General features: G+C 44.7%; 1 protein-coding gene across 1 annotated transcript in view; it reads right to left on the bottom strand.

Moving 5' to 3' along the window:
• The window catches only part of LOC129708487 ((E3-independent) E2 ubiquitin-conjugating enzyme UBE2O), a 96,660-nt gene that overhangs the window by 63,895 nt on the left and 20,030 nt on the right, over nt 1–12,735 (bottom strand). The window contains exons 3-6 of the mRNA XM_055654311.1: nt 8,344–8,454; nt 7,437–7,534; nt 3,676–3,739; nt 411–554 (exon numbers count right to left, since the gene is read on the bottom strand). Of these exons, the coding sequence (XP_055510286.1) occupies nt 411–554; nt 3,676–3,739; nt 7,437–7,534; nt 8,344–8,454 (417 nt within the window). The remainder of the gene's footprint in view (nt 1–410; nt 555–3,675; nt 3,740–7,436; nt 7,535–8,343; nt 8,455–12,735) is intronic.

Below are 12,735 nucleotides of genomic sequence, written 5' to 3'. Positions count from 1 at the left end.
TCATAGATGCAAAGCACGTGTGTTTGGGGGCAAGCCATTTACATGATTCCTTGTCAGCAGGAGAAATGTTTAATTCTTGCTTTGATGCAGAATGGGATAAACATTACAATTTGAATCTTTCCCTGAAGTAGTCAATGTAAAGCTCATGTCTATGCTACTCAGGATCACAGAGATTAACTCTTAAAATACCAGCATGTCACGGATAAACCGATTACTGTTCTAACAGTTTGTGTTATTTTACATGACCATTTGAGAAATTGCTCCCCTGGCCTGGAATCTTAAAGTTGGGCACAACTGGCCCACAGGCAAAAACACACTGTATTCCCAACATTACCCGATACATAAGAGAAAATAAACAGCTGTGGTCCTCCGCTGAAACCCACCCTCTGTATCTCCAACAGAAAACTTACCTCTTCAACAACTGCTTTAAACTTGCTCTTTTTGCTCAGTACTGGTCGGACACCAGACAACCATTGCACATTGGAGAAAACTTTAGCTGCTCCAAACAACATCTGTCCTGGATAAAACCCATAGGATTCATCAAAGAACTGGCCCTACAAACAAAGATATGGATGGCTATAATTTAGATTGGTCCCTTTGGTCGAAATTGTTAGCATTACTAGGCCAAACCACTATAGAAGGAAAAAGCAAATGGGAGCCTGTTCAATGCAGATTGTGAGGAGCAAATGAACAAAAATGCCTTCAAGAATAAGACTCAAATTGCAAGTAGGTTTTCAGAACTTTTCTAATCCAGAAAAGGTATATTTAAGTTGGCAGTCAAAACTATAAGATTGCGCACACTCGGATGTAAGTGGTATACTTGATAGGATGATTGGATGTGGTACAGGTGCACAACCTTTTATCCGAAAGCCTTGGGACCAGACACTTTTCGTAATTCGGATTTTTCGGCTTTCGGATTTTTCGGCGTAGATTTTAACGGCTGGCTCAGGGGTAGAGTGCTCGGCTCATATCCACAAGGTCGCGAATTTGCGCCTCGATCCCGGCAGTTACTCGATCGCGAGTTTAAGTCTTCAATGTAGTTTTTTCTTGCAGAATAGGAGAGAATAGGGAGGGTTAGGCTGGGATCATTCTCTGCGAGATAATCTTAGTGCGGGAGACAAGTGAAGGAGAGGTGTACTGACTGTGTGGGCAGAACTTTGGAAGTGATTGCCCACCATTCTCAAAAGCCGCTGTCTCCCTGTCCCTCCAACTCCAGACGAATCCGCTCCCCGATGGGCCGCTACGGCGACAAGTGGCAGTTCGCCCACAGCCCGAGCTGCGCCACCCCAAGAACAAGACGTACCTTGCACACCATCAGCTTCTGCCCCTACGGGGAGCGTGTTCCTCTGGAGTTGGAGCGGGGCTGGGCTGGAGTTGCTGATCTGGGATCTCCGTGCTTGCAGTGGGCCTGGGGGTCGGTGTCCCGATGAGGGGGCGCAGCTCGGACTGTGGGTGAACTGCCACTTGTCGCCGTAGTGGCCCATCGGGGAGCGGCTTCTGGTGGTCCTGACGTCTTCGGCCACCCCCCTGTACAGGAGCTGAGACTGGGAACTGTACCGCCCTTGCAGGTGAGCAGGAGAGTGGGGTTGTTTGCAGTTGCAGAGGGAGGGGGCAAGGGCGGTACACGTCTTCAAGGACCTTTCTTCAAGGACTGAAAAAATGTCAGCTATTCGGAGCTTTTTGTTATTTGGATCTTCGGATAAAAGGTTGTGCACCTGTATCTCTGTTTAAGCACCATTGATGCAGACTAGGGTGTGTACTCCATCACACTTCCTGAAGTTGGCCAGCTCCTCATTTTGCTGGTATTGAGGGAGAGGTTGTCATGACACCATGTTACCAAATCAATCTCCTTTCCAAATTATATCTCAGTTACTTGAAGTCCAGTCCATTACTGTGCAAATTTGTAAATAGTTAGAGCAGAATTTGGCCACACAAATGAGAAAGCAAAGGGAGTAAGTTGTTGTGAAGACAGCCTTGTGAGGCACCACTGTGGACAATTATCTTCTTCTACCTACCCATCCTGATTGCAGAGTGTGGATCAGGAAGTCAAGGATCCAGCTTTTTGCGTGTGTGGTGGCAGGGGCATTAAAAGTTGCTGCTGTCCTACACTCAGGAGTTTGGCGGGAATTATGGTGTTGATGGCAGAGCTCTAGTTAATAAATCGCAGATAAGAGACTGCAGATGCTGGAAACTTGAACAAACTCTTGTTCACCATTTTCATTCCCCTTCCTATAACCACCTGTCTAGTGTGTGGCTACTAGACTGCAAACTGGAACAACAGCACCTCATTATGCTTGGGTAGTGTACGACCCAACAACATGAACATTGAATTCCCCAGCCACCCGCCCTTCCGTCTACACTTCTGCTGCTCGGCAAGGCTAGCAGCATAATCAAGGATCTGTCTCACCCCAGTCACTCCCCCTTTTCCCCTCTCCCTTCAGGCAAGTAGTACAGAAGTTTCAAAAATAATTCCTCCAGATTCAGTTCTCCCCAGCTGCAACCAGACAATTAAAATGTCCTCTCACCAGCTCGAGTGTGGTCCTGACCTCCCTTGAGAACTTTGAACTGACTTAATCTTGCACTAAAACGAGACGTATCCCAGCAAGCCGTGTCCAGTTCCACAGGCCAGCACGGAAGGCCCAGCCCGCCCGCCGCAGACCAGACGCATGCCGCGGACCGGAGACGCACACACGCCACGGACCGGAGACGCACACACGCCACGGACCAGAGACGCATGCCGCGGACCCGAGACGCACACACGCCGCGGACCGGAGACGCACACACGCCGCGGACCGGAGGCGCAGGGACCGGAGACCTGCCCAGAAGGCCCAGTTCACCTGCCCAGAGTGGAAGGAGTCAGATTGCGAGCCAGTAAGCAGACTGGAGGCAGTAGGAGTGGGCCACTGGAGGCCCTGCAACAGCCTGGCACTCAGCTAGACCAGCCAGGGCTCCAAGAGGCCAAGCTCATGGACCAGACACGTCTGCAGCAGTGGAGCAGCAGCAGGGAACACCACAGCTACACTTGGCCAGGCTGACCACACAACACCACCAAAACAACAGGCCTACATGGTCACGTCAAGTACCCTGCACTTACAAACTGGGACATGAAAATGGAGTGAAAACTGGCAACTATAGTGTACTACAGTATCGAGGATGCTTATCCAAGTGCTTATACATGGTGATACTTGAACTGAACTGTATACAAAAATGAATTTTATTGTACCTGGGTACATGGGACAAAGAAAATACCATTGAACCAATGTTTACCCTTCATTTTCCACCACTCCTTTTTCTAGGTACTCTGCTTTTTCCCCCACTGCTCCGTTCTATCCAACATCCCTATCCCTGCTATTACACTCCAATGCTTTATCAGAAATTACCATTGTACCCTGTTGACTTTTCCCATCTCTGACCTTGGTAACAATTCCACCCATCTCTCCTCCACCTGACTCTTTGCCAATGATCGACTCCTTGCCTGGATCCACTTATTACATGCCAGCGATTCCTCCACCCCTTCTCATCTTTTTCTACCCTTGACTGGGTAGGGTTTCTCACTACTTTAACATAAGCACATGGTCAATATTCACTTGCTGCAGGACCAAATTGACTATTGGTTGATAAGAAATGCAATGATATTACTTTCACTGTTCATTTCAGCAGTATCCACAAACTTACCGAGTCACTGACATGGGGACAAAGATCAACCAACTTACTGCCATCACTCGTAGTCATTGAGCACCTGCAGGAGGAACACACCATCATTTATTCAGCGCAATAGATTGGTATATAGGATATAAAAACAAATCCATGTACATTTTAATTCCATATCATTTCCAAATGTCATGGGCAGGGGGCACCAAAACTATGGGTAAAAGGAGCAAATAAAAAAGATGTAAAATATATGGGCCAATGGACAAACCTCTTGCCCAAGTTAAATGTCACGGATTCAAGGTCCACTTCAGAAAGAAGCATACAGATTTGGCATTTGTCCATGCATTTTAATGAAAGACTTTGTCTACCTTTTCAAGTGCATGCAAAGATCTCAACAGTATCAGAATAGGGTGATATATCCAGTACCCACATCAATATTCATTTCTCTCAACCTTAACAATTGACCTGGTTTCTTGTTCTAATTGCACTTTCTGGGATGCAGTCCAGCAGAACTTACAGATTTAATAGATGACGTGTACTTTGATATCATAGTGGTAGCTTAGAAACAGATAGATGTAGACCAGTTGACCCATTGCACCACATACAATTCAGTGAGATGCAACCCATCGTTTTACATTTTCCATAATCCAGGGACACAAGCAACCACTTCCAGCTGAATGCAGTTATACATAGTGTATATGCTGGAACGGAGGAATACTTCAGATAAATGAGCCCAGTTGCCTGTACCCAAAACCTTTTGTCCAAGTCCCATTCTAACTCTTGTTTTTGAGCTTAATTCACACTACCAAAGAAACATAGAAAATAGGTGCAGGCCCTTCGAGCCTGCACCACCATTCGATATGATCATGGCTGATCATCCAACTCAGTATCCCGTACCTGCCTTCTCTCCATAACCCCTGATCCCTTTAGCCACAAGTGCCACATCCAACTCCCTCTTAAGTATAGCCAATGAACTGGCCTCAACTACCTTCTGTGGCAGAGAATTCCAGAGATTCGCCACTCTGTGTGAAAAATGTTTTCCTCATATCGGTCCTAAAAGATTTCCCCCTTATCCTTAAACTGTGACCCCTTGTTCTGGTCTTCCCCAACATCGGGAACAATCTTCCTGCATCTAGCCTGTCCAACCCCTTAAGAATTTTGTAAGTTTCTATAAGATCTCCCCTCAATCTTCTAAATTCTAGCGAATACAAACCGAGTCTATCCAGTCTTTCTATAACTGCAGTAGAACCTCCCGGCTCCTATACTCAAATCCTTTTGCTATGAATGCTAACATACCATTCGCCTTCTTCACTGCCTGCTGCACCTGCATGCCTATTTTTAATGACTGGTGTACCATGACACCCAGGTCTCGTTGCATCTCCCCCTTTCCTAATCGGCCACCATTCAGATAATAGTCTACTTCCCTGTTTTTGCCACCAAAGTGGATAACCTCACATTTATCCACATTATACTGCATCTGCCATGCATTTGCCCACTCACCCAGCCTATCCAAGTCACTTTGCAGCCTCCTAGCATCCTCCACACAGCTAACACTGCCCCCCAGCTTCGTGTCATCCGCAAACTTGGAGATGTTGCATTCAATTCCCTCGTCCAAATCATTAATATATATCGTAAATAGCTGGGGTCCCAGCACTGAGCCTTGCGGTACCCCACTAGTCACTGCCTGCCATTGTGAAAAGGACCCTTTTACTCCTACTCTTTGCTTCCTGTCTTGCAGCCAAATACAAGCTTGTGAAAGCCAAGCCTTGAAACCACGAATGCCATAGCCTTCAAACAAACATTGCATTTAATCATTCCAGATAACCAATCTATCCAATTTGCTTTCCAGTCTAAACTAAACAGCATCAAGGTGAAAAGTAATAAAAGCTAACCATTCTTTTCTCCAGATGCTTTCTAACCTGCTGAGTTTTAACAACATGTTTTAATATGCTGGCCTTCAGTGATTATGTATCAGCACACAGATCCTTAAAACACCAGCTTCCAATCTCCACCATTGGAGAAAAAACAACTTTCCAATTTCGCCGCCAACAGTTGATGAGCTTACATTATTCTCAGACTATATCCCATCGGCCAGGCCCTTTTATGTTACATATTCCACTTGAAGGCACTACATCATCAACCCACTATGTTTAGATTCAACTTCATTACATTTATTTTCCCTCAAGCATACAAACAGCTAAAGCAACACACTGATCTGACCAAGATCTGTTTATCCCTTCTGCTTTCAGACCATTAATCAATCCTCAAATTATGCTTGTAGACCACTCGATATTACGACCAACATTTTGTTTTATAATCACACTTGGCACCTTAAAATCAAATGCGTAGAACTGGTTCCCTCGCACCTAATCTGCTCAATATATCCTCAAAATAAAGATGTGTAAAAAATGATTTCCCTGTCGTAAATCCACGTTGACCCTGCCTGGTCTTATTTTCTTCATATATTCCAGCATCTTCCACATCAGGTTATGTGACCTACAGTTCCCCTATTCTCTAACTTGCAAAACAGTGATTGCATTTACTGTGTAGGAAGGAACTGCAGATGCTGGTTAAGACACACAATGCTGGAGTAACTCAGCGGGACAGGAAGCATCTCTGGATAGAAGGATTGTGTGATGTTTCGGGTCAAGACTCTTCTCCAGTATCAGAGTCAGGGGAGAGGGAAACAAGAAATATGGAAGGGCAAGGTGTGATAAACGAGAGATCAAAGAGGACAAAATTCAAGGGAAATGTAGAATAGATCATTGTTAGTTAGGGGAAGGTGACGATGAGGCACACAGCGTAGTTTAAACAGGAGGACAGTCTGGCGGGTTGGAGATCTAGGATGGGAACGGGATGGAGAGGGAGAGCAAGGGTTACTTGAAGTTAGAAACGTCACTATTCATACCATATAACCATATAACAATTACAGCACAGAAACAGGCCATCTCGGCCCTTCTAGTCCGTGCCGAACACTTACTCTCACCTAGTCCCATCTACCTGCACTCAGACCGCTGGGTTGTAAGCTGCCCAAGCAAAATACGAGATCCTGTTTCTCCAATTTGCATTGGACCTCACTCTAACAGTGGTGGCAGCACAGGACAGAAAGGTCAGTATGGGAATGGGAGTTAAAGTGTTTAGTAACTGAGAGATCATGTAGGTCTAGGTGCACTGAGCAGAGGTGTTCAGCAACCACCTAACCCTAATGTGGAAATAGTTCTAGAATTACTGCAATTTTGGAAGATGACAAGAGTCCATCTCTATATCTAGGCAAGGAGTAAATGCCAGCTGTGTCACTGGTGACACAGCTTTCATTTCACTGCACATCTCGTATGTGTATGTGACAAATAAACTTGACTTGACTTGACTTGGTGTTTATAATCTGAGAATTCATCTTTAAAAACTGGCTCAAGATTAAAACAAATGTGAAATTGAAATCCGTCAGAGCAGTGACTATACAAGTATATTACTATTGAACGTTCTTGAATACAGATTAGTAGCATGAACCACATCAGGCTTTGTGCTTACCAAAGGGATAGGGCCAATTGCAATATTTGCTGACCAAGGAATAGGGCCAATTGCTATACTTCTACTCCTGTCTCGTGTGGAGCTGCAAATTCAAAGACCCAAGATTGAATCGGATGTTGTTTGCACATAAAAGCACAACTGACCACAACTGTTATGGCCATCATAAAATCTAATCCAGGGCAAGCCATCCTATGCATAGTTCAATTTAACACACCCAGACAAACCTTACATTTCAAACAAATGCTGTAGATTAATACCTGGCTCCATTTGATAGTTTTAGGATCAACTGGGCAACGATGTTGTCAACCTTCCCAAGCCAGCAATCAAAGGCTATATAGTCGCCATAGACAAATGGCTAGAAAAGAACATTTGATATGAATTTGTTATTTTTGAATGAGTAATCTGCTTTGACATGAAAACCCACATTAAGTACAAATAAATGCAACAGCTAAACATCAGAGTACAAAAAATATTTGCTGACAACTTTATACAAAAGTGCCTGCCTCCAGCTGGTTGTAACCTCCAATGGTCCACCTAAACCAGTTCTGAAGCCAGAAACTGCCAGATTCCAGAGAAAAGTGACATTTACCTTAATTTGGAAATAGACTACAAAGAGTTAAGCAATTTTAATCAAATAAAAACATTTCAAAAAAGTGACCGATACTTCAATCAAGTTATTTAGAAACAAAATTCCATTAACAAATCTATATTAACCATCCCCAATTAATCTACGCTTTTTCAATGAAAATACATATCATCTCTCAGAATTGATTCCAATAATCTGCCCAAGAGGCCAGCTTTTGCATATATAAACTCTAATTGCCCGTAAAACAGCAATGGACCAATTTAACATTCCGCCTCACAAGGACTTCTCAGATATAATGAAAGGCTGTTATGACACATCAGAAACATCAATAATCCAAGAAAGCTTCAAAAGCACATGGGAGGAAATGATTAAGAAAGAACTGCAGATGACGTTTTGGGTCGAGACCCTTATTCGACCTGAAACTTCACCAATTCCTTCGCTCCATAGATGCTGCCTCACCCGCTGAGTTTCTCCAGCATTTTTGTCTACCATGGGAGGAAATAACTTCATTTCTAAAAATATAATAAATAGGTTAGTATTATTGTGGCAAGAGTAATTTTATAGCTTCACAAACATACCCAAATATGCTGCAAATCTCTGCTGTTGACAGGGTGGAGAATGTAATTTGTTCCCAGAATCTTCAATGTGCATTCCATATTCACATCAATCACTGTTCCACACTGATTATCCTACAATAAAGCACGAATGAAATCATAAAAAATCATATTTGCTCGAAGAATAAGTAGACAGATTTAGCTCAATGGTGAAGCACCTTCCAGGAACAAACAAACAAGGACAAGATTAATGGTCATTTGACTGTTATAGATGAATAAACACTGTACAGATTTGTTAAAGGCAAATTGCACTTACCTAATCAGAATACTTTAAACAAATTATCCAAGGCTCTTTTAGGATCATGTAACTGGTGATACTTCCGAAAATCCAAGAGGTTTGTTAAAACGCCCCTAAATAAGCTATTACAAAAACTAAAGCTCATCAAATGAAAGGGCCATAAAAAGCTGGTTCAGGTTTAGGAATTATTCATGGGAAACAGCCTGTCAGGGCCAACCTATCCAATCTGACCCTGTACATAAAGTACTTCAATAGGGGCAGCATTTTGCCAAATCTTCTCTGCTGTCCCCAGCACAATCACAACCACCCTGAATTGCACGCAAGTGTTCTGTAAACTTGGAATATAACATCCCAAATTTTCTATTTAGAGCACTGGCTTATAAAGACAAGCATACTGTATGTTTTCTTCACCTTATCTATCCCTGTTGCTACTTTCATAGAACTATGCACATGTATTCCTAGGTCAACATTTTTTATCAACCTACCATTTACTGTAGGAAAGAACTGCAGATGCTGCCTGACTCGCTGAGTTACTCCAGCATTTTGTGTCTACCATTTACTGTACATGTCCTTAGAGTTCATTATAAAGGATGAGGTTACGGAGTACTTAGAAGTTCAAGATAAAATAGGCTGAAGTCAGCATAGCTTTGGGAAGGGAGGTCTTGCATGACAAATTTGCTGGAATTCGTTGAAGTAAATAACAGGACAAAGGAGAGTCAGATTCAGATTCAGATTCAATTTTAATTGTCATTGTCAGTGTACAGTACAGAGACAACGAAATGCATTGATTGCAACAGCAGATGTTGTTTACTTAAATTTTCAGAAACCCTTGGATAAGGTGCCACACGTTAGGCTGCTTAAGAAGATGAGAGCCCACGGTATCGAAGGGCAGATACTAGTGTAGATAGCTGGTTGGCAGGACAGAGTGGCAATAATGGGGGCTTTTTCTGGTTGGCTGCCAGACTAGCGGAGTTCCGCAAGGGTCGGTGCTGGAGCCGCTAATCATCACGTTGTATTTTAATGATTTGGATGAGGGGATTGAAGGCTTTGTGGCAAAGTTTGCAGATTATATGAAAATAGGTGGAATGGCAGGTAGTGTAAAGAAAGCAGGGACTATGAAGAAGGACTTGGACGGGTTGGGAGAATAGGCAGAGAAGTGGCAGATGGAATATAATGTAGCAAAGTGTTGAGTCATGCATTTTGGTAGTAGGAATAAAGGCATAGACTATTTTCTAAATGGGGTGAGAATTCAGAAATTGGAGGTGCAAAGAGACTTGGGAGTGCTGGTGCAGAATTCCCAAAAAGTTAATCTGTAAAAGCCCTGTCTCACGGTGCGAGCTGACCCACAAGGTACCCCCTGTGAAAGACTCGTGGTTGTGTACGAGATCCCAAGTGTATGATCAAGAGTTTAACCGAGTTCCCACGGGTATGACAAGTTTGCCGTTTACTTGTCATTTCTGCGATATTCCAAGTTCGTCTCACGAGTTACTCTTGAGCCAATCCTGAATGAAGGTCTGTTTTAATAAGCAAGAGTGTTATGTTTTAATAAGCAACAGTGTTAAGAAGACATCACCATCCTGCGGCTTTGATTTAAAGATAGAATTCAGCGCGGCCGCATCTATTGATGTGACCTACAAAGGGAAAAAGCACACCGTCCAGTGCCAGAGCAGTTATACTTAAGATTTGTTTGAAACAAACAGGTTTGATATATTTTAATTGTATTTACTGCCATGTCTACACACTGCGGGGAGACAGGAGATGAAATCTTTGAATATGGACGGATGTGCACATCAGATTGTTGCAGGAACTGCTTTGGTGCCCAGGTGCGAGTTGAGGTGGAGAGAGGTGGGGGGGGGGGGGATGCGCGGGCGTAATTAATCTGTCTGGGGTGACATGGCTCTTGGGCTAGGCTGGGATCATTCTCTGTGGGATGATCTTAGTGCGGGAGACAAGTGTAGGAGAGGTGTACTGACTGTGTGGGCAGACATTTTGGTAGTGATTGCCCACCAGCCTCAAAAGCCGCTGTGTCTCCCTGTCCCTGGGATAGCAGGGGGCGATCAAACAGCACAATACCCCCCTCCCGGCTCTGGCACACCATCAGCCGCCGCCAACCAAGACACCCGTCCACGTCCAACCCCCCACCTTTCCCTCCCAACTCCAGTCCCGTCCCGAACCCCTGGGAAACTGAAGGGAGCGACAATCAACTGGGGGGGGGGGTTCAGGATTAACAGCTGTGCATGGACCCCGCCACCGGAGTAGTGTATGACTGCCTGGGCAGCCCGGGGGTGGCAGATGCACCCTGCCTGTGGAGTGGCCGCAGAGAGACTGCAAGGGGAGTACCTCACTGACTGACAGGGAAAGACAGAGGCACAAACACACACACAGTGTGGAGTTCCCCTGTCTGTGTGTGTGTGTGAGACACACGCGCACGCAGCGTGGAGTACCTTTAACTGTGTGTGGGAGAGAGAGAGACAGAGGCAGACACACACACACACATTCGGGGTGACTGGGGGAAGAGAAAGAGCGCACAGGACCTCGGTCTAACCGTGTGTGTGGGGGGGAAGAGAGACTAAGCATTATACATCGGACTTATTGTGTGTGGGCGGAGAAAGAGAGAGGTGGGGGAGAAAGAGAGAAATGGGTGGAGAAAGAGAGAAATGGGGGGAGATGTGTATATACACACACAAAGCAGAGTTTTACTGTGTATGTGGGAGACACAGATGGACTGAGCACAGTACCTCGGTCTTACTGTGTGGGAGAGGGGGAGAAAGAGACGTACACTCACAGAGGCAGAGTCTCTCAGCATGTGAGAGGGAGGGAGGGAGAGGGAGAGAGAGACACACACACACACAAGGTGGATGTGAAATCTCACCTGCCTGTTTCAGTGACAGGCACCCGCCGCAAGTGAATGAAGACACCCCCATCTGTCTCCCCAAGAGTTGACAAGTTTCACGAGTACCTGCCATTAGCGCCACGAGTCTCTAAGTTGCGTCCACGAGTTCCGACATTACAGCTGCGTTAAGCGTACGTTATTGCCACGAGTTTTAACTCTGGGTACCTTGTGTGTCAACTCGCACCGTGAGACAGGGGTTTTAGTCGAATCAGTAGTAAAGAAAGCAAACTCAATGCTAGCATTTATTTCAAGGGTTGTATGCAAACTTATGGATGTAATGTTGAGGCTCTATAAGGCGCTGGTCAGGCCGCATTTGGAATATTGTGAGCAATTCTGGGTACCTTATCCGAGGAAGGATGTGCTGGCTCTGGAGAGGGTCCAGAGGAGGTTTACAAGAATGATCCCAGGAATGAGTGGGTTAACCTATGATGATCATTTGTTAGCACTGGGGCCTGTACTCACTGGAGATTAGTAGAATGAGAGGGGACCTCATTAAAACATACAGAATAGTGAAAGGTTTGGAAGGAATGGATATGGAGAGGATGATTCCACTAGTGGGAGAGTCTAGGACTAGAGGTCAGCCTCATAATTAAACAACATTCTTTTAGGAAGGAGATAAGAAGAAATGTCTTTAGTCAGAGGGTGGTGAATCTGTGGAATTCTTTGCCATAGAAGGCTATGGAGGCCAAATCAGTGGATATTTTTAAGGCAGAGATAGATTTGTGATTAGTACAGGTGTCAGAGGTCGTCCAAAGAAGGATCTCGACCTGTACAATCACCCATTCCTTCTCTCCAGAGATGCTGCCTGTCCCACTGAGTTACTCCAGCTTCGAGTCCATCAGGTGTCAGAGATTATGGGAAGAAGGCAGGAGAATGGGGTTAGAGGGGAGATAGATCAGCTATGATTGAATGGCGGCATAGACTTGATGGGCCGAATGGCCTATTCCTTATGACCTCATGGAATATGTTGGCCCTAAACTTGTTTTTTTTTTAATATAAAAGATTCCCACTTGAATGTAGGTTTACGCACAAGTAGAGAAACAAGTCTGAAGGATCCTGACCCAAAACATTGCCTACCCATGTTCTCCAGAAATACTGCCTGACCTGCTGAATTACTCCAGCAATATGCTCTTTTTAGAGAAACAGGAATTGCAGATGCAGTTTACAAAAATAGACAAAATGCTGGAGTAAATCAAGTCAGACAGCATCGCTGGAGACCGTGGAT

The sequence above is a fragment of the Leucoraja erinacea genome, chromosome 23 (genome assembly GCF_028641065.1).
Source record: "Leucoraja erinacea ecotype New England chromosome 23, Leri_hhj_1, whole genome shotgun sequence".
Lineage (NCBI taxonomy): Eukaryota > Metazoa > Chordata > Chondrichthyes > Rajiformes > Rajidae > Leucoraja > Leucoraja erinaceus.
The sequence above is the reverse complement of the archived record's forward strand: the minus strand, read 5'-3'. Positions and strand labels throughout refer to the sequence as shown.